This window comes from Prionailurus bengalensis, chromosome C1 (assembly GCF_016509475.1).
Source record: "Prionailurus bengalensis isolate Pbe53 chromosome C1, Fcat_Pben_1.1_paternal_pri, whole genome shotgun sequence".
NCBI lineage: Eukaryota > Metazoa > Chordata > Mammalia > Carnivora > Felidae > Prionailurus > Prionailurus bengalensis.
In genome coordinates, this window is record NC_057345.1 from 150,314,055 (window position 1) to 150,340,859 (window position 26,805).

Consider the following 26,805-nt stretch of genomic DNA (forward strand, 5'->3'; position numbering starts at 1 on the left):
TTCAGATATATATACCATAAATCATCACTTTTACATAGCTTAACTTCTTTTCAACTCCACTAATAAAGATAGTGACTACATTATATTTCATACCTCTTAGTTCAAAGACATGTGGCACTTACCATCTCCAAGGAGGGTTATAAGAAACTCCACCTGTGCTAATGAGGCAATGTTTATTAATGTGCTGTTGTCAGACTGGCAAGAATGCAAAGCTTCCTTCCAGGTCTTTTTTTCTTTCTGAAGTTTATAGCAGTTACGATTATGGGGATTCCAGCCAGGCTCACAGTAGGTAGTGTAATATTTCCAAGCATCTTTTTCTTTTTAAAACAATGAAAAACAATGTCATTTTCCACAATTTTTAACATGTTACTTGTTAGCCTTAATAGAAATTGCCATCAATATATGATTATTTTAAAAATTTGAAAAATAGAGACATATGAAACAATAACATATAAATCATCTACATCTTCAGAGTTGAGAAGGATTCACTATAGGATCTAGATCTAGATTGAATGGATCTCAGTGCTTTATTTTACAGATGAGCTAAGGTACAAAGAGGTAAGGAGACTTGGTGAAGGTCATAAGCCAAAGTGAACTGTCAGGGCTAGATGTAAAATTTAGCAGTCAGAGTTTTGCATTTAGAAAAATTTTTTACACCAAAAATGAGTATTATGACACACAATATAAATGGTATTCTGAAGATTTTATGTACAATATGTAGATATTTATCCTCAGCTGAAAAAAAGCCTGAAATTCTGGTTACTTCCTCCAAAGCAGAGTTGACAAATAGCTTTCACCTTTAGGGTATGTCTGAGTGTCTGTGTTGTCCTTCTGGGTTCATATGGACCCTGGGTTAGACTTACAGAACCGTTCCAGGATGCTTTGGCACTAATAGGGAAGGCAGTGGTATGCATATGAACTTTTGGCTCTCCCTTTCCAGAAGCTTGTCCCCAACCTGGTAATTAGCATTTTTACTTTATTTTATTAACTACAGCCGAGTGCCTCCCTTAAGCACTAATTTAGTTAGATATAGCTCCACTGCTATTTGGGAAATGAGACATTGTTTTAAAATTGCTCTGGGATGCTAAGTGCAAATGATATCTAAATATTTAGATATCATCTACCCCAGTGGTTTTCAACCAAGGGGTCATAGAACCCCTTTTGAAATTAAAACCATAAACTTTGCTCTATGGGTAAGATAAAAAGATAAAAGAGAAATTTCTCTGATTGAAGCAGGGTGGAGCCAAGCAAAGAACCTTCAGATCCCAGAAACAGTTTGAAGACACTGGACTAGGTCATTGAAAGAATTTGTTAAACCTGAAGCAACGGCAAAGAATCCAAACTAATTTAGCTTAATTACCCTCATTTGTGGTCTTTGGGCTTCAATTAGTAGAACCTTAGAGTAAATAAAAGAGAAGAAAAAAAGGATGGCAGGAGGGCATAAGAAAGAAACGAGTAAGAGAGGAAGAGATGGAAGGGAAGGACATAAATAGCGATAGCAATTTCAGCATGTTCTTGACATAATGAAAACTCTACATAAAAAAATGGCACAATGCTTCTCTCCCCCCCCCCCACCATGATTCCACCATTCACTTAGGGTTAGCCACTTAAAGGAAAATGAAAGTTAACGTCTGATTGTAAGGAATAATATTTAAAAATGATAATTCTAGGGGCGCCTGGGTGGCTCAGTTGGTTGAGCGTCCGACATCGGCTCAGGTCACGATCTCGCTCTCAGCGAGTTTGAGCCCCACGTCGGGCTCTGTGCTTCCAACTCAGAGCCTGAAGCCTGTTTCAGATTCTGTGTCTCCCTCTCTCTCTGCCCCTCCCCCACTCATGCTCTGTCTCTCTCTCCCTCTCTCTGCAAAAATAAATAAACATTAAAAAAATTTACAAATAAATAAAAATGATAATTCTCTTTATTTTAAATCTGGAGTTCCTAATTATGCTGGTCATGATTCTTCTAAACATGGTTATGTTTTTATGTCTACTTTCTGAGTTAAGACGTTAACTCCCACAGAAACTAAAAAGAGCCAGGAGACCTTAAAAACAAATAATTGGGCTTTAGGTATTAGATTGTAATTAGGTAGTATTTAAGTCTTAGTTGCACATAAAAGTTTGTATGTTATTTTGAGGAGGATGGTTATAAGAGACTCAGAGTATGGTAGGAGATCAATGAAGTAAAGAATTTTATAAAACTGTGTTCTAATTTATATTTAATTTCTAAGGTAACCATCATTAAAACTCAAAACTAGAATAGAAAAGGAAGCATATCTTGTTTTTCTAATGCAGAACAACTCAATTAAAGAAATTAGAAGAAATTAAAGAAAAAGCAGCAGAAATTGTCTTCTATGCTTAGGTCCTTTGCTTTGGTTTTTAGTAAAAACCTAAATGCATTTGTTAAATTTGTGGTGCCTTTGGAATAACAGATATTATCTGCTTACATATGTTTATTCATGTAACTATAAAACCCAGCCCTAGCTGCTTAAATTGTGAATTACTAGCAAAAATGTAAATGAATTTGAATACATTGAGATGACAAGTAAGCAACTCATAAAGCCAACTTAAAGTAAAATCACTTACCAATCACTTCTTGATCACTGTGGTTTAGATACTTTTTACATATATAAGGCAAGGTGGACCCACAATCCCGACTCTGCCAGGCATTTGGCATCAATGAATTCAATGTTCCACAATGATACTCAACAAATGGCTCAAAACTTATTTCTGAAAATACAGTGTATGTGTGTTTAATGTTAGAGGCAAAAGTGGTTAGTTTAAAATATATTGATGTCATTTTATTTATTCAAGTATGATATATTTGACATATGTAAGTGTGGTGTTTTAGCATCAAGGAGATAGCTCTTCTCTGGCATGTGTGACAAATCCTAGAAGATGCTATATTATATCTATGATTTTGCAGTTGAAGTCCAGACATGACAATGAAATGATTTTTCAAAGATAGCAATAGCTGGTTTTGTTTTAAAGAAATATTTGCAGTTTGTTGCTATTTTTTAAAACAGCTGACTAGAGTCTTGGCTCTAAACCAACCCTCCTGCAACCTTGGAGAAACAGCTTACCTTCTTGACCTCCATTTTCTTGTCTGGAAAAGCTTGCCTTATAGGAATTCAGGCAAGCTTAAAAATGTTTATAAACCACTTTTAAAATAACATGACTTCTATATGTGTGGGACATAGCTGCTGTGTAAGGCTGTGGGATAATGCTACCCATCAAAGGCACATAAAACACTGCAGGTACCTGGGTTCCAGTTCAGATAGTTGAGCGGCGTTCTATCAGACCACTGCCAGCCAGCATTTTCATCCAGTTGATTCAGACCTATCCACATTTCCACCGCTTCACTGCCCAAGTGCTCTAAAATGAAGAGAAAAATAAGAGTTTGAACACGAGGAAACAAACACCCCCCTCCCCACAATGATACACTTCTTTCTTGTTTTCTCATTCCTGAAGGATGTAGTCATAAATGAATTGGAGTCAATGACAGAGAAGGGTTTTAAGTGCTACTAAACCCCACTCTGATGCTTCAGAGTAACAAAGTCAGGCTCTGGCATCTTGAGAAACACCGCATTCTTATAAAGGCTCACTAACAGCAGTTCTTGAGCTGTGAAGGGCTTAATCTAAGCATCCAGAAGTGCTGCCTTTAAACGATCATCAATCCACCCAAGAGTGCATGGTTGCACATCTGAGACCATCTGATTTGCATGAACTCATGCAATTAAGGGTTTTGGATGGGGGAGGGGGAAGTGTCCAGGTAGTCCACTCCAGAAAGCGCCCCTCTGTCTATCCTCTCTTGCTATGTGTTCCTGGTAGCAGCTTTGGCTTGGAGGCTCAGGACTGCAGTTTGCTGAGGTTACCATAGGCTCCAAGTAAGGGGAATAGGAAGAAGTGATGTTAAATCTGTATAATGGGTATATGTGTGTGCACATACAATTTTCTGTATTTTTCAATATTTTTGAAGTATTTCACAGTTAAAAAATTAAACAATGTAAAGAACTTTTTTTTATCAGGATCTAGCAAGGAAGAGAAAACATAATTATTGTTAGTGAATGGAGACGAGTCCTCAAATTTAAGAAGGTATGCCAAAGCAAGCAGCAATGGGGGTGGGGGCGGGACGGCTGTCCAGTGTGAGAGCCAGTAGGAGTTGTGTGACCAAGAGGAGAAGCATAATCCAAGGGACCAAAGTATCCAGGCAGGCTGGAGCCATACAATGTTGCATCTTCAGCTGGGATTGGGAGAAGGCTTTCTGTCAGGCTGCCTCTGTGGTCCCTGCTCCCAACCGCTGTGCCATAGCTCCTCACATTTTAATTTAACCCCATTTTTGTTAGAGATGCTATGTATAAACATGTATATTGGTATGCCTGTGCTGAAAAACATGGTTCAAAATTAGAGAATTAGGGGAAAGTTTTCTTTGGTTTTTCTTTTGTTACCTGAATTAAAAAAATTATTCTAGAATAAAAGAAAATAAAAGAAATAAAAATAAATAAAAGCCAGCCCAAAATGTAGAAGGCGAACCAGGGAGAAGTATGTAATGGAAATTAAGGGATGGATTTTTTTTTTTTAATTTTTTTTTTCAACGTTTATTTTTATTTTTGGGACAGAGAGAGACACAGCATGAACGGGGGAGGGGCAGAGAGAGAGGGAGACACAGAATCGGAAACAGGCTCCAGGCTCTGAGCCATCAGCCCAGAGCCTGACGCGGGGCTCGAACTCACGGACTGCGAGATCATGACCTGGCTGAAGTCGGACGCTTAACCGACTGCGCCACCCAGGTGCCCCGGGATGGATATTTTTGATTGCATAAAAATATTATATAGTTGTTTAAATGATGCTTTTAAAGTATTTAAAATAATTAGAGATTTTATTGACATTGAGAGTAAAATGCAACCTACTAAATTAAAATATTAATAATATTTCTGAATTTGGGGATTATGGCTCCCCAAAAAGAGAATGGATTCACCAAACTGATCATGTACAATGCCTAAAGGAAAGCCACAATAATTTCAAAATGATCTACACAGTGTATATTATAGTTTATGATTGTATTTCAGTTATTTTGCTTTAAAAAAATAAAAGAACTTCCTTTAAAATCCAACAAAATTTATTATAGGATACATTTTAAACAAGTCTCAGAAACTTAGTAAAAGTTGATTTCTCATCAGATCATGGAGGTAAAAAAAATAGAAGAGACAGAGACTCAGTGAAACTGACTAATTTTGTGACACTCTCAAATGTTGCCACTTAATCTTTTAATATATAAAAGGGAGCACTTTTCTCTTTGTCTTATAGTTCATCTGTATCGGAACCCAATATATTTGAACCAGATGCAGGGGACTGAGACTGAGGCCCTGGCAGGTAAGACTTGTGTCAGGAAAACTCATGGTTTATGCTGGTAGTTTCAGAATAATTACTAATTGCATCCCCTTTTATTCTAAAAAGAGTCTCAGTTTGAATGATCAATTGTATGAGCACCCCAAGTATAAACACCAGTGCATTCACATAATAAATGAGTCAGCAGCATCCTCTGTGATTGAACATTTCAGTTACATGGTGGAAAACTGGAAGAACTTAACCCACTTAGGAAAGAGAAAAAATGGGGTTATAATTCTGAGACCCCAGAAACCCCTAAACAGAAACAGCATACCATTCACTGGTCCCACCTTTCCAAACTCCTGCGGCACTTACACAGAGTCTCTTTCTAACGTCATTTTGATTAGTCCTTTCAGTAACACTATCGGATTAAATAGTGGGTATTGTGATGACAGGAGGCGGCATGGAAGATGGATTGACAAGGGAGAGAAATTTTCCCATTTCATATCAGGGCAAATGCCAAGCAGTATTTTCAAATAACCTAATTAAAATATTAAAATATTAATTATTCTTATCTTAGAGGTATTTCAAATACCCTCTGTGCAGTTGTTTTAACAATACGCACAAAAATCATTGGGTAATTTATAATGTGTGTTTAAGGTTACAAGAGCTGTTTATTTAGCTTTACGACTACATCGGCTCACAGTTCTGTAATAATGAACTCAAACCTAAATTCTTTTGGATATTTCTTGGCATTTGTGACAGCCTAGATAATTCCTTATAACTATTAATGTTCACCAGCAATTAGCAAAAAACTAGACTATTCTCATCATTAAAAAAATACCATGGTCAGAACAGGGTTCTGTCTTTATGAATAGACTTCTGTTTTCCTAAACAATCCCCGAAGTCTAATTATAGAATTGTGGTATTTAAATCAAAGTCTCTGACATATCTTACTTCTTTACTCATTATTCAAGTTTGATGAGTAAGTCCAAACCTTCTTATTAGAAATTCTGACAGTCAAGATAGGTAACAAGTATAATTCATAAATGGTATGGAAAATTTTTCTGTAAAAACCATTACAGGCTAATAATGATATTAGAAACTGGTGTTTTCCCTGCAATATGACTCACTGAAATCAGTTTTGATCATAATTTCCCACTTTTGCCTGTCTGTGGGCAAAGGGGGCAAACCTGCCCTGTTCACGCATTTGTTACATTCCTTCTGGAAGGTATTGATGACTTTCAAAAGCTTCATCTTCCACCCAGTGAATCCACTTCCACAAACTTGTAGAGAAATAATTGGGGATCTATGCCCAAAGGTAAGTGCAGGGATGGTTTATAAGAGCAACAAATAAATAAAAACAAAATAAATAATTTTACCTATCTATCACTATCTAATAGTAGGGGGTTAGATAAATATATTCTTGGTAACCTATAATACTAGGTAACCATTAAAAACCATGATACAGACCTATATTTATAGACATGGGCAGATGTTCATTATATGCTGGTGCATGAAACAAGCATATTATCAAACCGTGTGCATAGGTGTTAAATGGTTAACACACATTGAGTGTTTGTTATTTTCTAAGACTTCATCTGCATCATAACGTGTAATCTGTACTGCTAACAAGTAGCATGGCTATTATTTCCATTTGATGGGGGGGATTTGAGGTACAGAGAGGTTAGGTCACTTGTAGGAGGAGCTCTGCTAGTAAGTGGTAGAGGCAGGAGTCAAACTCAAGCATATGGTTCTCTGGTTCCTGCTCCTAACCACCATGAAATAACTGCCTCCTGTATTTATTCAGTACTATTTTCCATAGACACTGTATATGCATGCATGCCTTTACATGTTTTGGGTTTTGTTTTTTTTTTTTTTTTTTTTTTTTAGAAAAACATGATTGCTCCTGGATTATGGAATTATGGGATACTTTTCTATCTTTATACTTGAAATTTGAAGAATATTCTAGGGGTGCCTGGGTAGCTCAATCAGTTAAGCATTCAGTCTTGATTTCAGCTCAGGTCATGATCCCAGGGTCATGACTCCACGCTAAATATGACGCCTGCTTGGGATTCTCTTTCCCTCTGCCCCACTCATGCTCTCTCTCTCTCTCTCTCAAAAAAAAAAAGTTATTCTAGAATAAACATGTACTACATGTGCAATAAAATTTGAAAAAAGGCATCAGAAACTTATGAGTGACTAATTTTGTGATATTTTCAAATGTTTCTAAAATTTTTTTAAAAGCTGTGTGTATACATCTACAAACATATTTAACCTATAAAGGAGAAGTAAGAGGAGAGTTTAGGTGATAGGTAAAACCCAAGATCCAGCCTTTTAGCATAACTCTTTGACATATTATTGTCTTATACTGTTAGTTAATATGTGTGTGCTTTTGCTTTTCCAACTAAATTTAAGTTCTTTGTCATGTAAGAGAAGGCCTATGTACCTGTGCATACTGACTGACAGGTGAGATTTTGTTTAATTAATAAAGGACTTAGGGGCGCTTGGGTGGCTCAGTCGGTTGAGTGTCTGACTTCAGCTCAGGTCATGATCTCACAGTCCGTGGGTTCGAGCCCTGCGTCGGGCTCTGTGCTGACAGCTCAGAGCCTGGAGCCGGCTTTGGATTCTGTGTTTCCCTCTCTCTCTGCCCCTCCCCTGCTCATGCTATGCCTCTCTCCGTCTCAAAAATAAATAAAACATTAAAAAAATTGAAAAAATTAATAAAGGACTTATTCATTAACAGAAGCTGAATAGCTAAGATCTCCAGCAGAGCAGGAATCTGTACGTAAGTTTAGAAGTCTCCCAGATCCACTATTAGAGCTGCAAATTCTCCGGGGTCCCTTGCTGGGGCCTCAATTCCTCTTCTCCAAGGGAGAGAAAATAAAGAATATATGCCCAGGTGCAAATGGAATGTCCCAGCAAACAGGTCACAATTCTGGGTGTGAGTCGGCACCATATTAATAAAAGAAAAAATATTTTTAAGGGACTTTTTATTTTTTCAGAATATATTTTTGCATACCTGGACACAACTGTTAACAAATCATTTTAATTGCATTAATATCAGTGTGCATCATCCCCCTACTTACTCCTTATGAAGTTTTCTTCGTTCTCATCTGCAATACTTAGTAAAGCTCCTCCTTGCATCTGGCATGAAGAATGTGCCTCACTCCAGGAAAGAGAGGAAAGCAGGTTGAATTGGTAGCAAATGTGTGAATTGAGATCCTTCTCCCAGACAGCATCACAACCCACTTCTGCAGATGCTGAAAACAAAGTCCATTACAACATTAACTATAATCCTATTTTATATAAACAACAAGGTATTTTTCTAAAATGAATTTGAATGGAATGATTCCAACTTCAACCTCTAAAACTTCAGTGCCTTATTGATTCTTCATTAGGTCTTTATGATGAAATATGCATTGTTATCCCACTGGCACTTTATGGTTCAACTCTTTCAAGATTTAAGGAAATTCAAGAAATTATCAATAAAGAAGGTCCAATCCCTTCTGGGAAAATAAGAGAAGGCATTTTTAAAAGGAGGAAATAGATGTGAAGTATTTGTGAAAATAACATCTGAGTTCCTTAAAAAGCAGTCATTTAGAGCTTTATACTGAAAGCATTTAAATGTTTATTTGAGACACATGCAAATGTTGTATCAAAAAGCCTTTTCCCCCAAATACCAAAATGCTAGGTGGGATAAAAGAGATACAGAAATATGAGTCTGAAATGAACATAGTTTTTAAATGAACCCTGAGAACAGGAATACTCATACTCAATTTAAGATAAAACTCTTTCAGCCAAAAGAAAGAGAAGTAAAATCCACTTGTGAAACATTGCATAGTATGCTTAAAAGTAAATTTAATGAAGTGTGAAATGCGGATCTGAAATCTAAAGTTTATTGAAATAACAGAAAATAAAGACCTACTTTGGGTGATTTTGCTAAAATTTTAAATCAATCCCCAAGATGAACTAAGCAGCCATAGTGATGACCTGAAATCAAATTCAGCCAAAGAATTTGAAGAAAATGTGAAAATGTAGAAAATGCAAAACATGTTACAGCATGAGTGTAACGGATGGACAGGCAATCTGCTAAAATCTAGAACATTATTTCCCAAAGTGTGATCCACAGAGTAATACAACTTCACAAGCTCTTTAAGAAGAGCTGGGACATAATGCATATATAACCTCCAAGTTCAAAATGTACGATAGCATAGAAAAGGCTCTGAGAAGGTCTGTAGTAAAGAAACAGCTCAATTTTAATTTGGTTATACCTCAAACTTACTTAATAATGAAATCTTTTTTGTTTGTTTCTTTTCTCCATAATACTTAGATGGTTCCCTTGGGAATGTGAAAATTTGTTTTCATGTCTGATTACAATGTGCTTTCCCCAGAACTGAGTTAGTTAAGTAGAAGTTATTAAACCACATATAACTCTAAAGCTGTCTATAGAGTTTTCTGACTGATACATGAATTTATAGAAGGATCCATGATTGAAGGAGGGCAGAAGAGAAAGCTGTCATCAAATAGGGGCAGAAGACAAAGCTATCATCAAGTAAAAATTAAGGAGAGGAGAAGAAAGGAAGGAGGAATATTTCAGTAATCATTCTTCTCTGGTGTCTGAAATTTCCCCATTGAGAATGGGTTTTTAGAGATTGTCTTCAGTTAGAATGTTAGATCATCCCTGAGATGAACAACACAGTAAGTGTTAATAGACATAATAATAGACATAAGCTCAGCCCTGTCCATCTGGTGTTCATCTCTCATGAGGCCATGAGAGAAGGGTACGGGGTGGTGTCTACAGTTTCAATTTGCATAAAAATCATCTAGTAACTTGTACAGAAAATGTAGATTCCTTGTTCTCAGTCCCAGGGATTCTGAATTAGGTCTGAGGTGGGATTCAGGAACCTGCATTTTAAACATATTCCTGATTCTAATCCAGGTGGTTCACAAAGCAAACACCAGCAAATATTGACTTGGAAGAAAAAAATTAAAGCACTTCCCAAGGAGTGCCTGCAGGTCTGAGTAGCCCTTTACTACTAAAAGATAGTAGGTTGTCAGAGGGGAGAGATGTAGGTAGAAGATACCAGAAGGGGAAATTGGGGGAGGATGTCAGGAAGAGAGATCTGGACATAGGGTACCTGCCTCTCATCTCCTGCCATAAGGAAAGATTTGATAATAAATCCTAATTATAAGTCTTCAGGCCACAGCCATATCATGATATGTAAAGGTCTGAAGGACACTTCAATTGATCTCATTCCCATTTTTGCCAAGAGTTGGTCCTGCCCTTTCAATGGACATAGACTGAGCTGTGTAGACACAGCTTTTTGCAGTAACCTGCATCAGTTCCATACATTGCACAGTTGAGATGGAAGGCTTACAGGTGATCCTGTCTCTGCTGCAAATTACACAGCCCAGTTTTGTTAGATTGTCCTTGGTTTGGATTATCTGTGCCAATTCTTATGGTTAATCAAAAGGAAACTTCCAGTCAAATGTTTGCAACAGGTGCCTATATTCTTCTAACAAGTAAGTTCATTTGTCATTGAATTTTTTTATGTTGATTTTTTTTTGAGAGGGAGGAGGGGCAGAGAGAGGGGGGGACAGAGCATCTGAAACAGGCTCTGTGCTGACAGCAGAAAGCCCAATGTAGGGCTCAAACTCATGAACCTTGAACTCATGAACCAGGAGATCATGACCTGAGAGGAAACCAGAGTCGGATGCTTAATTGACTGAGCCACCCAGGTGTCCCTGAAATTTGGTTTTAACTAAAATATTAAGAATTTGTACTTCTGTGCAGTCAGACACAAGTCTTCTCTCTTCTTCTCTAGGTAGACTGTGTGTCACTCCACGGATCTTATTTGAAGGTTGTATGGTAACAAATGGGATGAAAGTGTTACCCTGGGCCTGGGCACTGGGATGTGCTCTCCTGATTTCCCTTCAGGATCGAAGGCCTTATTTCTGCAGCTGTCAGCAGACACATTCCAGTATTAATTAGACCTTTTTCAAGGACTGCCTTTGCAGAAGTCACTTTCCCCAATATCTCCTTTTCCAAAGGCGGCCTGCAAACTATGACTGGTCCGTGCAGGGCTATAGGTCCCTCCTCTCACCTCAACTGGGAGTAATTCCAGCCTGAGAACTTCTCATAGAGTCAGTCTAGGGGTCACCAGGCCTGCATCACAGTTGTGCACAATGCTACTTTCTTCCCTTGCTTTCCACATGTATTGATCCTGAGAACATTCCCCAAGAGACCTGCTGTTCATCTCTGCCTCAGAGACTGCTTCCCAGGAACCCACGTGGCATAGGCTCCCATCTTGGCCTGGAGCATTAACATTTACTTATTCTTATTTTTCTTGCTTCTTCGTAGTCTCTCTTCCCAAGCCACTGAAAATCGCAAGATTGAAGGCTGGTGTCTCAGGTGCATTTAATCATTCTTGAAAAATTCTAAGGGCTGGAATCATATTGTTATTTTTCTTTGCATCTATGGTTGTCTTTATACTGTTTCTTCTGTCACTAAATTATGAGCTCCTTAAGGAAAGCAACTGTGTCCTATATATCTTTGTATCTCCTACTATTTGATGAAAGAGTACAAAATATTTTTGCACCATGTTATAAATAGGTGATTCTCCCCCTCCCCCAAGTATACCTCTCTTCTAATGAACTGAAGTCTATTCATGTCAACGCTGATTTTATTATGGATTTTGACTGGGATGCAGCCATTCCTTTCCTCTGTTAACATGGCTGTTTTTTCTTCCCTAAGGATACAGCCTTGCCATTGTCCCAAGTCAACTGTCTCTTGCCACTTTAAAAAATTTTTGAGTTCTTCAAAAAAATTAATTCGCATATTATTAGAGCAACTCCAAGCTATAAAGTTATTATTTTCTCTCTCTTTTGTTATTATTATTATTATTATTATTTTAAAATATTTATTTACTTTTGAGAGAGAGAGTGCAAGCGGGGGAGGAGCACAGAGAGAGAGAGGGAGACACAGAATCCGAAGCAGGCTCCAGGCTCTGAGCTGTCAGCAAGAGACAAGCTCACAAACTGTGAGATCATGACCTGAGCTGAAGTCGGACACTCAACCAACTGAGCCACCCAGGCGCCCCTAGTCTTTCATTTACTCATCATATAGTTGGTGGATATCTGCTCTCTGCAAAGTGTTGGTAAATCTCATGTAAAAAGAATATCAGACCAAGTCAGGACCTCCTGCTGTACATTCCCAATGCCTTACAGGGCTTCTTGGTAGCCCTGATCACAACTGAAATTAAATGATGTATTTACTTTTTCTCATTAGTTCTCTGTTTTTCCTGATAAAATGTAAGTATCAGGAAAGTAGGTACCATGTTCCATCTTTTTCATGCTATCTCCCAAGCATACCCATCTGCATTTAAAGGGAATTGGGTAGAGGAGAATATACTATCAAAGGAAGCTGAGAAATGGTGGCCACAAAAGAAAGAAGAGAGCTAGTAGATGTGGGTCCTGGAAGCCCAAGAAAAGAGATGGTGTGAATTTTGTTATATGTTGCTAAATCTTGTTGAGGACTGAGTCCATAAGTGAGCATGGAGCCCTGTTCAACAGAGGAGCCCAATCATTTGCCTTCTCTATGCCTGCACCCAACAGGGAAGCACAGAAAAGTCATTCTGATCATTTGATTATCAACCACCCTCAATACTTCCTGGAAGCACTGCTAGTTTTCTCTAGTAAGCTTGCTCTCCAGCAGCCACAATACTCATTTCACACTTTTTCTGTTGTCCAAACTTTTTGTTCCTTCTTCCCCTTCTTCAGAGAGAAAGTCTACAGCCACTGGACCAGTTTCTCCTCATCTTCTCCTATGACCTAATCAATCAAGCTTCTTGGACCTGTACCACCCTCTCCCTCTTAAGAAATTGTCCTTACATCTATGCAAGGCCAGTCTGTCCATCTATGTTCTAGATCCTACTTCCTCTGTCTTCTGAGAGATCATATATACACAGTCAATTGCTTTCACTTTGCTGTATCTTCAACCTCTCTCTGTTAGATCATTTCCACATGTATTCAAAGATGGTCTAGTGTCTCTCATCCTCAAACAATAAGAAACAAAAATACTTCCTCCCTTGACCTCCCCATCCCAGTCATTGCCTTTTCTCCACCGCCATTAGTCAAATCCTTTTATACACACTCTATCTTCAATTACTCATCTCCCATTTACTCATTCAAAAAAATAAGTTTTATTGAGATATACTTGACATGACATATAACTCATTTAAAGTATATAATTCAATGATTTCTAGTATATTCAAAGAATTGTGCAACCATCACCACAATTAGATTTAGAACATTTTCATCACTCAGGACCCATTAGTAGTCACTCTCCATTTCCCCCTCAATCCCTATCCCCACCTTCAGTCCAAGGCTGATCAGACTAATCTTGTCTCTGTCTTTATAGACTGTCACTTATTCTGGACAGTTCATATAAATGGAATTGTATAATATGTGGTCTTTTGTGACTGGCTTCTTTCAGTTAGCATACTGTTCCTAGGAGTTGTCTATGTTGTAGCATGTACCAGCACTTCTTTTTATTGCCCAAAAATATCCCACTGTATGGCTATATTACATGTTATTTATGCCTTGATCAGTTGATGGACATTTGGGTTGTTTCCATTTTTGGGCTTTTATGAATAATGCTGCTATGAGCATCTGTTTATAGATTATTGTATGGGTACATGTTTTCATTTCTCCTAGATACATACCTAGGAGTGGAATTGCAGGATCATGTAACTCGATGTTTAACCTTTTGAAGAACTGACAGACTGTTTTCCAAAGCAGCTGTACCCTTTTACAATTCTACCAGTGGCAGATGAGAGCTTCAGTTTGTATCTTCATCAGCACTTGTTATCTGTCTTTCTGATTGTAGCCATCCTGCTGGTTGTAAAGTGGCATCTCGTCGTGGCTACTGTTTGAATTTCCCTGATGGCTAAAGATGAGCATCTTTTCATGTGCTTATTGGCCATTTGTAAATCTTTTCTGGAGAAAAGTATATTCAGATACTTTACCCATTTTTGAATTGGCTTGTCTTTGATTATTGAATTAATTAGAATTCTTTATATATTCTAGATATAAAGTCCCTTATCAGATATATGATTTGCAAATATTTTCTTCCATTCCATGTGTTGTCTTCTCATGTTCTTGATACTGTCCTTTGAAGCACAATTTTTTTTAATATTGATGAACTCCAATTTATCTATTTTTTTGTTCCTTGAATTCTGATGTCGTATCTAAGAACGCATTGCCATATTCAAGAGCATGAAGCTATGTCCCTATATATTTTTCTAAGAGTTTCTGTTTTATCTTTTCCATTTAAGTCTTTGATCTATTTGGGGTTAATTTTTTTATAAGGTGAGAGAGAAATAGGAGTTCCATTTCATTCTTTTGAATGTGAATATCCAGTTTCCCTTACTATTTGCTGAAAGACTATTCTTTCCCCATTAAATTATCTTGGCATCCTTTTCCAAAGTCAATGAACCATAAATGTGGACTTGCAATTTTATTCCAGTTTTTTAAAGTTTATTTATTTATGTCTTAGTAATCTTTACATCCAGAGTGGGACCCAGACTTACAACCCCAAGATCAAGAGTCGCATGCTCTTCCAAGTGATCCAGTCAGGCACTCCTAGTCAATTTTGACAGTACTACATTGTCTTGATTACTATACCTCTGCATAAGTTTTGAAATTGGGAAGTATAAGTCCTCCAACTTTGTTCTCTTTTTCATTTCATTTTGGTTCTCTTGGATTCTTTGAATTTCCATATGAATTTTAGGATAAATTTTTCACTTTTTACGAAGAAGTCAGCCAGAATTTTAAAGAGATTGAGGTAATACTGCCTTAGCAATATTAAGTCTTTTGGTCCCATGAGCATGGAATATGTTTTCATTTTAGGTCTTCTTGAACTTCTTTCAACTATATTTTGTAGTTTTAAGAGTATAAGTTTTTCACTTCTTTTGTTAAATGTTTCCCAAAGTATTTTATGTATTCTTTTGGATGCTATTATAAATGGAATTGATTTCTTAATTTAATTTCTGGGTTGTTCAATGATACTGTACTGAAATACAATTGATTTTTGTATATTGATCTTCTATCCTATGAATGTGTTTATTACTTGTAATTGTTTTTTTAATGGATTCGTTAGAATTTTATATGTACAAGATCATGTCATCTGCAAATAGAGATAGTTTTAATTCCTCTTTCCAATCTGGATGCCTTTTATTTCATTTTCTTGCCTACTTGCCCTGATTTGAACCTCCAGTACAATGTTGAATAGAGGTGGTGACAGTGGACATTCTCATCTGACTCCTGATCATATGAGGAAAGCATCCAGTATTTCACCATTAATTACATTGTTTGTGGGTTTTTCATAGATGCTCCTATTAGGGTGAGGAAATTCCCTTCTGCTCTTGGTTTTTTAGTGTTTTGTTTTGTTTTGTTTTGTTTTGTTTTGTTTTAATTCCATGAAGGGATGTTAAATTTTGTCAAATATTTTTTTTCTGCATTCATTGAAATAATCATGTGGCTTTTGCCCTTTTTCCTATTGATATGGGTATTATATTAATGGTTTTCAGATTTTAAACCACTTTTGCATTCTTGGGATAAATCATGGTATACAATTCTTTTTGTATGTTGTTGAGTTCTGTTTGCCAGTATTTTGTTGAGGATTTATGCATCTACATTATGAGAAATATTGGTCTGTAGTTTTCTTTCATTATAATGCCTTTGTTTGGTTTCAATATCGAGGTAATACTGGCCTCACAGAATGAATTAGGAAGTGTTCTCTCCTCTTCTGTTTTTCCATTTACTCTCTAACCCACACAGTCTGGCAACTAGGGCACATCTTGTTAAGCCCATCAATGACCTCCATGTTGCCAAGTCCAGCAAACACTTAAGTTTCAGATCTTGTCAAATCAAGCCCGTCAGCCACATTTGGCAAGTTGAGCTTTCTCTCTTGGCAGATATACTCTCTTTTCTTGACTTTACATGCTTGGTTACACTTCTACCTCTTTGGCCGCCTAGTCTCAGTCTCCTTTGCTGGTTCATTCTTCTCTGGTCAAACTGAGTGTTTAGGTCTTAAGACTTGGGCCTGAACCCCTTTCTTTCTATTCTACACATACTCTAGACTATCTAATCCATTACTACAACTCTCAGATATTTAGAGGCCTTTACGTCTAACTGCCTAGTCCACATCTCACATGATTGACTGATACGTAACAAGTTCCAGTCTGAATGCTTGATTGTCTCTTCCAAATCTGTATCTCCATTAACTTAGCTATGCATATCAGAAACCTGGGGTCTTAATTAACATCTCATTTTCTCCCTTATCTCCTTTAAGTCTCTCCTTACCAGTGAGGAGTCCCACCTCCTGGTTAAAAATCTATATATGATTTTTCAGGCCTGACCATAGGCAATTACAAAGGTTTTACCTGGCAGACTTCATGGGGGAAGGATGCACTCCCACATCAGACTTGGTTCATAGCCAGTGCACTGAAGTCTCTGAAGGGAATTTTAGTCAAAGACTCAGGTCCCCTGGCCCATCATGCTCTTCACTTGTTTGCATTCCTAGCCCTGGAACCTTCATTTCTAGGCCTCTTTATCTGCGGCCTTGGGATGATATCCTCTTCATGTACCTCTGCTGAGGTTGGGGGTGGAGGAGGGGGAACTTTCTGAAGACACTTTTACTCACTCTGACTCTCACTCAGTCCTTTTCCACTACTAGCTTTTCTCCCCCCCTTAACCCTTGATCCCAGAGTCCACAAAACTGAGGAAGCTTTTGTTCAGGGCCCTCTGATCCTTTTGACCCTCAACCAGTGTGCCATTTCATAAGGAAAAATGGAACAAGAGGAGTTGGTGCTTCCTCCCACTTTAGGCTCTTGCTTACATCTGACAGTAAGTGATGAAAGGCTTAACTCTTTCATTTTTGGCTTGTTGCTTGAATCAACTACTCAGGCACCCAACAGCTCAGCTCCTTCTCTCCAGCTCAGCTGTGTTCCTGACAATCACATCCTATTCAGTCTATCTCCAAATTAGATCTTCAATACATCTATTCTCCAATCCCCTTTCTGCTACCTAACCCAAGTCACCACTATCCCTGGGTCTCAACTACTGATGTGGCCTTATAACTGATCTCCAGGATTTCTCTCTTACTCCCTTCTAAGCTATTTGCCATAAAGAAGTCAGAATGACCCTTAAAATTTTGTAAATCATTATCACATCACTGCTTAAGATCCTTTTATAGCTTCCATTTATAGTTAGAATTAGGTAACTCTTTACCCCTAGGACACCTTGAATTATCTTGCCTCTGCATGAGTTGACCTCTGCCAACCTCTCCAGAATGTCTTGTTCCTTTCTCCCTTACTCACTGTGCTCTTGCCACATTGCCTTTCCTAGATAGTAGCAGTCACCTCTTTCCCTCCTCAAAGCCTTCAGACACATGGCTAGTGGCATGCTGGGAGTGATGGTGGGGAAGCAGTCACCCTCGACAGGTAACAGTATTTTATCACGCACGTTGTTTAGAATTGTCAGTGCATGTGCACGGTGAGTCAAAAGCAGATTAACCTGTAGTTGGTTTTATTATTTCTTTTCAGTTCTATTCAAACAATATATTCCCTTATTGCCGGTACACCCAGTGCTGACCAGGCCTATAGGCTTCTTTTCAGCTTGCCTCCTTGGTACACTGCTGCACCATGCACCTGTGAATGGATATCTCATCCCCTCACTTTCTATCTTGATAACGCTTACTCATCTCTTGGACTAGAGTTTAAATACAACATACTCAGGAATGCCTTCCTTGACTCACAAATTTAAATTAGATTTCTTACTGATAACAACATTTTGTTAAAGTAGTACTTATCAAAAATTGTAATTATATATTAATTTGGGTATCATTCTCGAATGCGAACTTCATTAGGCACTATGGCTTTCATCTTTCATGTTCATGGCTGTAATCTCAGCAGTGTGCTTGGCACATAGTAGGTGTTCAATACAAATTTGTGGGACTGAATGAATGAATGATTTGTGGAAGTGGAGATCAGGCATGCATTGTCATAGAAGTAAAGGAGAGACAGAGAAAATGAAAGCAAGGTGAAGAGGTATAGACAATTCTTTTGAACTGTCTGTTGGGGAGTGGTGAAAGACATGGGTGTTTTCAGGAGGCATAAGTGGGGATGAAGGTGTCCTACTATTTTTAAGATGTTATTTTAAGACCTGAGCATGTTTGACTGCTAATGAAGAAGGATCCAGTAGAGTGGTGTGCATTGAAATTACTTAGAAGACTTGTTAAAACAGATTGCAGAGCTGCACTTCTAGAATTTCTGATATAGTTGTTTGGGGCTATGGCTGATAATTTGCATTTCTAGCAAGCCTGCAGGGAATGCTGATCCTGCCAGAATGGGGATCACACATTGAGAAACACTTAGATACAGGTTGGAGAAGGATGAATGTGGGGCTCTGGAGTCCAAGGGTGGGGGAGAATTTGCCTTAGGGTAGAAGGAGGAACACCATTGTACAGGATGGAGGAAAAAAGATGGGTGCAGACCCAAGTAGGTTTAAAGGTTAGGGACCAGGAAGTTGTCAAAACTTCCCCTCTGATAGATCCTGTTTTCATTATGAGTAGGAATTCAGGTCATTTCAGGTCAGGAGAATCAGGAAGGAGAATCGGGGGTAGGATAAGACGTTAGAGGAGGACAGAGAGGTTGGTAGTGTCACTGTGGTGAGCAAGTGAGCAGCATGACAAAAGACTATAGCATTGCAACCAGTGTTGAAGGCTTAGGTGAGGTTTGCAGTCATACGTCCGTGTTAGTACCAATCTGCTCTGTTATACCATTGAAGTTAGTGGTAAAAAAAAAAAAAAACTGTATCAGCTGAATAAGGTTCAAGGGCAATCCTCAGCCTATTTCAGAGGTTAGTGTCTTAAAAATATCTCAAGCTAACTAAGCATGACTGTCCAGCTGTATAAAACACACAATTAAGAGGTACTTAGGATGGCAAAGAATTGCCTCTAAACAAACCCAGAGAGATTTCTATATATCTCCTTGTTCCTGAAAATTTATAGTGATAGGTATTTTATTGCATCTTTCACTGCCAGTGTGTTTGTATATGTAGTAATATTAAATTTAAATTTTGCTCACTTACAATCATCTTTTTTTTTTAAAAAAGGAAGCATCATTTTACATTGAGATACTAAAAACTTCCATTAAGAAAGATGATATACAGAAGCACAAATCTTATTCCACTTACTCCTCCCTATTCTATCCACTTGTTGCTCCTGTGGAAAGAGCCATCAGCTTGCTCAGATTTCACCCTCTGACACATCATTTTGAGTTATGTTGGTCACCAGGAACTAAAAGTAACAAGAAAAGAAGAAAACTGGAACTGTAATTGAGCACTTTACAAATATACATGCACTACTGGTTGTGGTAAAGGTCAGGAGAGCTGACTAGCAGGCTGTCAAGCAGAAGCAGAAGCAGCTTCTGCGCTATCGGAAGACTGGGGTGGCACAGGGGGTGAAAAGCCCCAAGCACCACTACACCCAGGCTTCCATCTGGGAAATAATAATTGCATAAGAGACAGAGGATGGTAAAGGGCTTTTCACAGAACCTCAAGAATACAGTGAAATACATGTTAATGCTGTTGGTGTTGGTTCAGGTACTTTTAATAAGGACATCTATGAGAGATAGAAATGGAAAGAGAAGACAATGCAAATGATAGGACATCTGACTCAAGAATCTAAGGAGCATAGGGATTATAAATACATCTACCTACATACAGATATTCAGATTCAGATAGAGAAGGTTAATGACTAAGCAGTTATTAAACAATGAAACACTTTCATGCTGGTTGGTGAATAGCTACCATCCTGAGCTCCCTGAGGGCCCCTTGCTGTGCCAGTCTCTCCTGCATCTTTTCCTTCATCCCACCTCCTCACATTCCAGCAGCTGAGGGGTTAATACCAGCACTGGGCCTTTGGGATTCCTAACCTCCATGCTAAAGTCTCTACTTGGATTGGTCAATAGCACGTAACATATTAGTGGTTAAATGTCTTAATATCACCTATGTATATGGATCTATGTGGCACAGGATTATCTGCATGCTATGAATTGTCTGATGAAGAATTATCTGCAACAGGATCGTTTGGGGTACTTGTCAAAAATGCAGATGCTTACTTCTTGATATGTCTCTGGAGGCAAGGATAATAAAAGCGAAAGTGAACTATTGGGACCTCATGGAGATAAAAAGCTCCTGCAAAGCAAAGGAAATAATCAACAAAGCTAAAAGGCAACCAATGGAATGGAAGATGATATTTGCAAATGACATACTGGATAAAGGGTTAGTATTTAAAATTTATAAAGAACTTAACAAACTCAACACCCAAAAAACAAATAACCCAGTGAAGAAACTAGCAGAAGACATGAATAGAGACTTTTCCAAAGAAAATATCCAGATGACTAACAGACACATGAAAAGATGCTCAACATCACTCATCATCAGGGAAATACAAATCAAAACCACAATGAGATACCACCTCACACCTGTCAGAATGGCTAAAATGGACTATTCAGGAAACAACAAATCTTGGCGAAGATGTGGAGAAAGGGGAACCCTTTTGCACTGTTGGTGGGAGTGCAAACTGGTGCAGCCATTCTGGAAAACAGTATGGAGATTCCTCAAAAGATTAAAAATAGAACTACCCTAGGATCCAGCAATTGCACTACTAGGAATTTATCTAAAGGATACAAAAATGCTGATTCGAAGGGGCACATGCACCCCGATGTTTATAGCAGCAGTATCAACAATAGCCAAATTATGGAAAGAGCCCAAATGTCCATTGACTAATGAATGGATAAAGAAGATGTGGTATTTATATACAATAGAATACTACTCGGTGATGAAAAAGAATGAAATCTTGCCATTTGCAACAGTGTGGATGGAACTAGAGAGTATTATGCTAAGTGAAATAAGCCAGTCAGAGAAAAACAGATGTCATATGGTTTCACTCATATGTGGAATTTAAAACACACAACAGATGAACATAGGGGAAGGGAATGAAAAATATGATAAAAACAGAGAAGGAAGCAAACCATAAGAGACTCTTAAATACAGAGAACAAACTGAGGGTTTCTGGAGGGGAGGTGGACAGGGGGATGGGCTAAATGCATGATGGGCATTAAGGAGGGCAGTTGTTGGGATGAGCACTGAGTGCCACATGTAGGAGATGAATCACTGGGTTCTACTCCTGAAGCCAAGACTACATGGTATGTCAACTAGCTTGAGTTTAAATTTAAAAAATGCAGATCCTTGGATCCCAGACACTGGACTCACTGCATCTCTGAGAGAGGGGCCAGGATATGTATTTGTACCTATGCCATAGGTGATTCTAGAATATCATATCAAATATAGTCTTGCATTTTCCAGCATAGAGCAAATCTGTACTGTATTACATCTACAGGCCAAGTTCTTTGAAGGCAGGGTCCTAAGTCCTAACACTCTTGGTATTCACTGCTATGCCTGGCTTAGTGCTGTTGACAGACAATAAGGAGAAGGGGTCATTGATTCAGAAGTGCATACTGAAAAGATAAGTTATCTTTGATGATGATACATGTTGATGGTGATGGCTAATCATGGTGAGTGCTTACCATGTGCCAGATAGTATAATTGCCTTAGATGCATCATCTAATTGGATCTCAATAACTCTAAAAGGTACTGTTATGATCTCCACTTTATGGTGAAGAAACTGAGACTCAAGATCTCATCGTTGAAAAGGAAAAGGACCCCAGTCTTGGTCTGTCTGACTTCAAAGCCTATATTCTCTTTTATTCACTAAACTATACTGGTTCTTAGATTACAAAACAATTCTACAGATAACTTATAAATCACATTCTTTGGAATTCATCTCTTCAATGTGCTTTTGCTTCAAATTTATTTGTTGCATTTTGTTAAATATACGAAGGAGAGGGGCACGAAGATGAGATAGTAGGAGCAATACTCTGACTTGCAGGAACCAAGGTGAAGGACATTGAATATAGAAAGTAAAAGGTATATGTAAATATTCTTCAGTATTTAGGAGCTATTGGAAAACTTTTAGGTAAATAAAAATAAAATAAGTACTAAATGAGAAAAAGTTGGAACATTGCAGGTGTCAGATTTTGAAGTTCTAGCTAGAAATTGAGTGATAAGGAAAGGGAATCAAGATGAGAACTCATTGTTGAGAAATAATGAGGGCAACAGCGATTTTAGAAAGGTCATCAAGGAGCTAGCTGATGCCTGGACTTGACAATGGGCAAGACAAGCAGTCTGGACATGGAGAAATTAAGCCAGCTTATAAGAGGGGGGTGGACTGAAAGTAGATATAAAGAATGAGTTTTATGCACATTTAGGTTTGTTTTGACGTATTCTGCCCGGAAGCTGGGATTAATGAGCATACGGAGTATTATAATTTCATTCTGGTTAAAGCATCCTTATGCACTGAGCTTAGTGAAGAAAGGCTAATTAACATCTTTTGAACACAGGAGGGAAAAAAAGAGTATACATCAGAATTGTCTTTTCAAGGCAAAACAAACACAAAATCAAAATCTGGATAAATGGAATCAGAGTGCTTATTCAAACTTCAATATTTCAATCCTGGTGCTTGTCTTTAGATACAGATAACTTTCTAATCATGCTTGATTCATTCATGACATATGGAGAAGCCTAGATTTTGTTCTTACTGGGATCTGGGCAAAATCCCCACTTCTCATCTCTTTCATATCGGCTTGTCGTGGCACACCACAGTAAGTTGTCTTCCCGCCCTTCCCGGGTGCATTCATGATGCCACTGATGGTTATACTGGAAGGGAAACATGCACGGTGTTCCATGGGCATTCCCTTTGATTGTATACAAATCTAGGAGAAAGATAAAGACAAAGTCAAATAAGTATTACGTCAGCTTTATCTTTGGAAACTGTCATATGGTGAATACACTTTTTTATCGACTGAAAACCTACAATGGGTGAGGCCCTTGCTATATCACTGAGAACACTCAGGACCTACTGTCTAGTGTATGTAAAAGTACAAGGGTTCAGAGAGCATGCTGATAAGTGGCTTGTTTACATAATTATCTACTTGTTTATTTACTGTGGTGCCCCTGCGACAGTAGCACACGTATTTGTTAATGGATGAGAAGGAAAATTAAATGGAGATTTACTTCTTAACTTAAGAAAAATGTTTATTTTGAGAGAGAGCCAGCGAGAGAGCACATGAGCTAGAGAGGGGCAGGGAGAGAATCCCAAGCAGGCTCAACACTCAGCGCAGAGCCCGACCTGGGGCTCAATCCCACAATAATGAGATCATGACCTGACCCAAAATCGATAGTCAGATGCTCAATCAACTGAGCCGCCCTGAGTTTTACTTTACAATACCTTCCACTCCCCAAATACATCAGAGATCAGCATCTGAACCTCAGGAGTTTTATAGGCATCTATTACTTTTTTTTATTCAATAGATATTTATTGAGCATTTAATGTGCCCAGCACTGGGGATGTACTAATGAGCAAACCTGCAGATGTTCCCTTTCATATGAAGCTTCTGTTCTACTGGGGAGAGACAAAGAGAAAGCAAATACACAAGTAAACACATAATTCCAGGTAGCAGTAAGTGTCATGAAGAAAAACAAAGCAGGGTAGGAAGACAGAATGACTGTGTGTGTGTTTGAAGGGTGGAGGGGCCCTATTTTGGATAGGGTTGTGAGTGAAGACCTCTCTGAGTAAGAACTGGGGGAGGTGAGGGTGCAGGTCTTTGCAGAAGAGTTGTTCTGGTGGGAGGAACAGCAGATACAAAGGGCCTGTAATGAGAACATGTGTGGGGCAAATGGAAAGAGCAAGGAGGTGCAAGAGGAAGTGCAACTGGGGAAGTACTGGAGCGTCAGCTCACAAATGGCCAGCTCTGCCACATTATGGATTTTGGCCTTTACCCTGAGGGTAGTGGGAAGTCACCAAGTGAGTTTTAAATGGGAAAATGACATGATCAGATTTCCATTTTTAAAGACTAACTCAGGGTGCAGGGTAGCAAACAGAACCTACATGGCAAGAGGGGAAAATGGGATGACTAGCTAGGAGACCTCTATTGTAGTCAAGGAGAGAGGAGTGTGAAGAGGTGGCCTGTTGGCTGCCTTCTCAGAGTATTACAACAATCGGGCATCCTTGGCCTTAAGCATGACTCAGCAGGGGCTTTCAATGGTGAGGGGGATAAGGACTGCCTTCGATTAAGTTAACAGGTCCTGGAGTGGAAGGGCCAGCTGTGGAGATTCCCACTCCTTCCCCACAATTGGCAGGGGCTAGACCAAGAGCACCCCCCATCGTTGGCCCTAGAAGTTTGGGCTGTTGAGGAATTACAGGTGTTTCAGGACACATCCCCTTGTTTCAGTCCTCTGAATTCTGCTCAGTCTTCACTTGAGTGCATAGGAATGTGAGTATCTGCCTAAAAAATTAACACAAAGCAAAATATTAAGTTCTTCCTTAGGACTGTAGACTATTCAGAGTGCTGGCCTGCAGCACTTACTTATCGTAGTGAGTCCTGCTAATGGCCTGCTCTTGGCTCTGTCTCTCTTTATTCTTTCCTTGTAGGTACAGGAGAAAGTCCTGCTTTGGATTGTAGGAGTTCCTTGCTCTCCTTCCTAGAGTTGGGGCATCCTTGGCCTTAAGCATGACTCAACAGGACTATGCTCTTGTTAAGGCATAATTCTATAGAGCACCATGAGGTCAGGAGCCACATCTGTCTTGTTAGCTTTTATAAATTAAATGCCCAGCCCGACACCCGAGAAACAGTCACTGCTCAATAAATATGTGATGGATGGATGAATGAATGAGGAAAGCTACAGAACAGAATCTAAGAGACAGGTTTGCAGTTTCAGAATTTATGCCATTTTATGTTTGTTTGTTTTTTTTTCCCGCTTAACATGTCAAGTATTATAGAGCTATGGAGGATGAAAGCCCCCACTCCTGAAACCATTCTTCCCACCACTTGACACTTGCCAATTGTTCCTGACAGTCGTGTGTGGTTTATCTTTCAATGCCTTGTACGTGACCATCACATGGATGCCAGGCAGGCATGAGGAGGCATTGAGGTGCTCCGTAGACATGCTCATACCTGGGGCTGAGTTTGTACAATAATAGAAACCATGGCAGGGGAGGTTCTTCTATTCATCCTGACAAGTCTTTACTTCACAGACTTTATCTTCCACCTTTATTTTCTCTTTGTCTCCTATACTTGTTCTTTCGTCCCCTTTCCATTGAGTTATTTAAGTGTTTTCTCCTCTAAAACCTTTAAATTCTGAGTTTGCTTCATTAGCTGAATTTAGCAAGTTCATTCTAAGATTCCAATAATCCTTTTATGATAAGCAAGTAGCAACTAAAATGTATTTAGCAGAAGTCCCTTGAGGCTCTGGGTGCTGTCATATAATTTACAAATCTTTACTTAGGGATAATCTTTCTAAGTATGTGATTTCATAAGTACTTTCATTTAAATTATTTTTTACCTTTGTGCAGATATTCACAAATGCTTCCACCACCTGATATGTAGGAAATCCACTTATGAAGATATTTCCATGAGGCCACAAGCACGTTGTTGTGATTCACCTGGACCGTGTACTGGAGAGGGCCGGTGATCATGTTCCTGTTACAGCGCCATCTCAAGGAAACGTGAGTGGAATCACACTCATATATGCTTAGCTGCTCTGGATTCGATAAATTCAGACCCAGGCAACCACTGCCTCCTATGTTAAAAAGGCGGTGGTTTGAAACCCACTTCCACAGCATGTGCTTGTTTGCTGGTTTGCAGTTCTCCAGGGTCAGTGCAGATTTGCCTGCTTGAATGCATTTCTTGAGGCTCTCACTCTGGATAACGAATATTCCTTTATCTGAAACAACAAAATAGGAAACGTGGCATGGAACTTTCATTTATCATTAACTAGTGTCATGAGGATCCTGGTGTGCATGTCTAAGATGTTGTATGTGACAATTTACAGCCATTTTGAACAGATCTGAGGTGATGGATGGATCCACCAGAAGGGCTTTATTTGCACAAAACAGAAGCGTTTCTTAGGAAATATAAATGGACTTGTTGGAACTAATGAGAAAGTGATCTAAGACCTCCATGGCCAGTAGCAAAGGCTGCCTATCAATCCACAGGGGAGAGGTACTATGGTGAAGGAACTCACCACAACTGGAGAGAGAGCAAGGATTGGTAATAATACTCAGGGCTAAATGGGAGGGACATTGCATGCCCAGAGGTATGGGGATCTTTTGGTTTTCTTTAGACAAGCGCCTGAATATTAGTAACATGGCAGCCAAATCAAGGGCCACTGAAATGAAAACTTCTACCATCAAATTCCTACAGGCAACCGAAAGGATAGAAGCAAAGTGTTGCTTTGTGTCTTGATACAAGGTGTAAAGCTGGTGGGGAAGAAAAGCTTCTCCAATTTGCTCTCTGT

At 38.8% G+C, this 26,805-nt stretch overlaps 1 protein-coding gene across 1 annotated transcript in view; it reads right to left on the reverse strand.

Annotated features, from left to right (window-relative positions):
- PLA2R1 (phospholipase A2 receptor 1) overlaps positions 1–26,805 on the reverse strand; it is a 121,824-nt gene that overhangs the window by 78,035 nt on the left and 16,984 nt on the right. Inside the window, 6 exon segments of the mRNA XM_043576864.1 lie at positions 123–317; positions 2,581–2,724; positions 3,256–3,369; positions 8,412–8,585; positions 23,049–23,222; positions 25,852–26,232. Of these exon segments, the coding sequence (XP_043432799.1) occupies positions 123–317; positions 2,581–2,724; positions 3,256–3,369; positions 8,412–8,585; positions 23,049–23,222; positions 25,852–26,232 (1,182 nt within the window).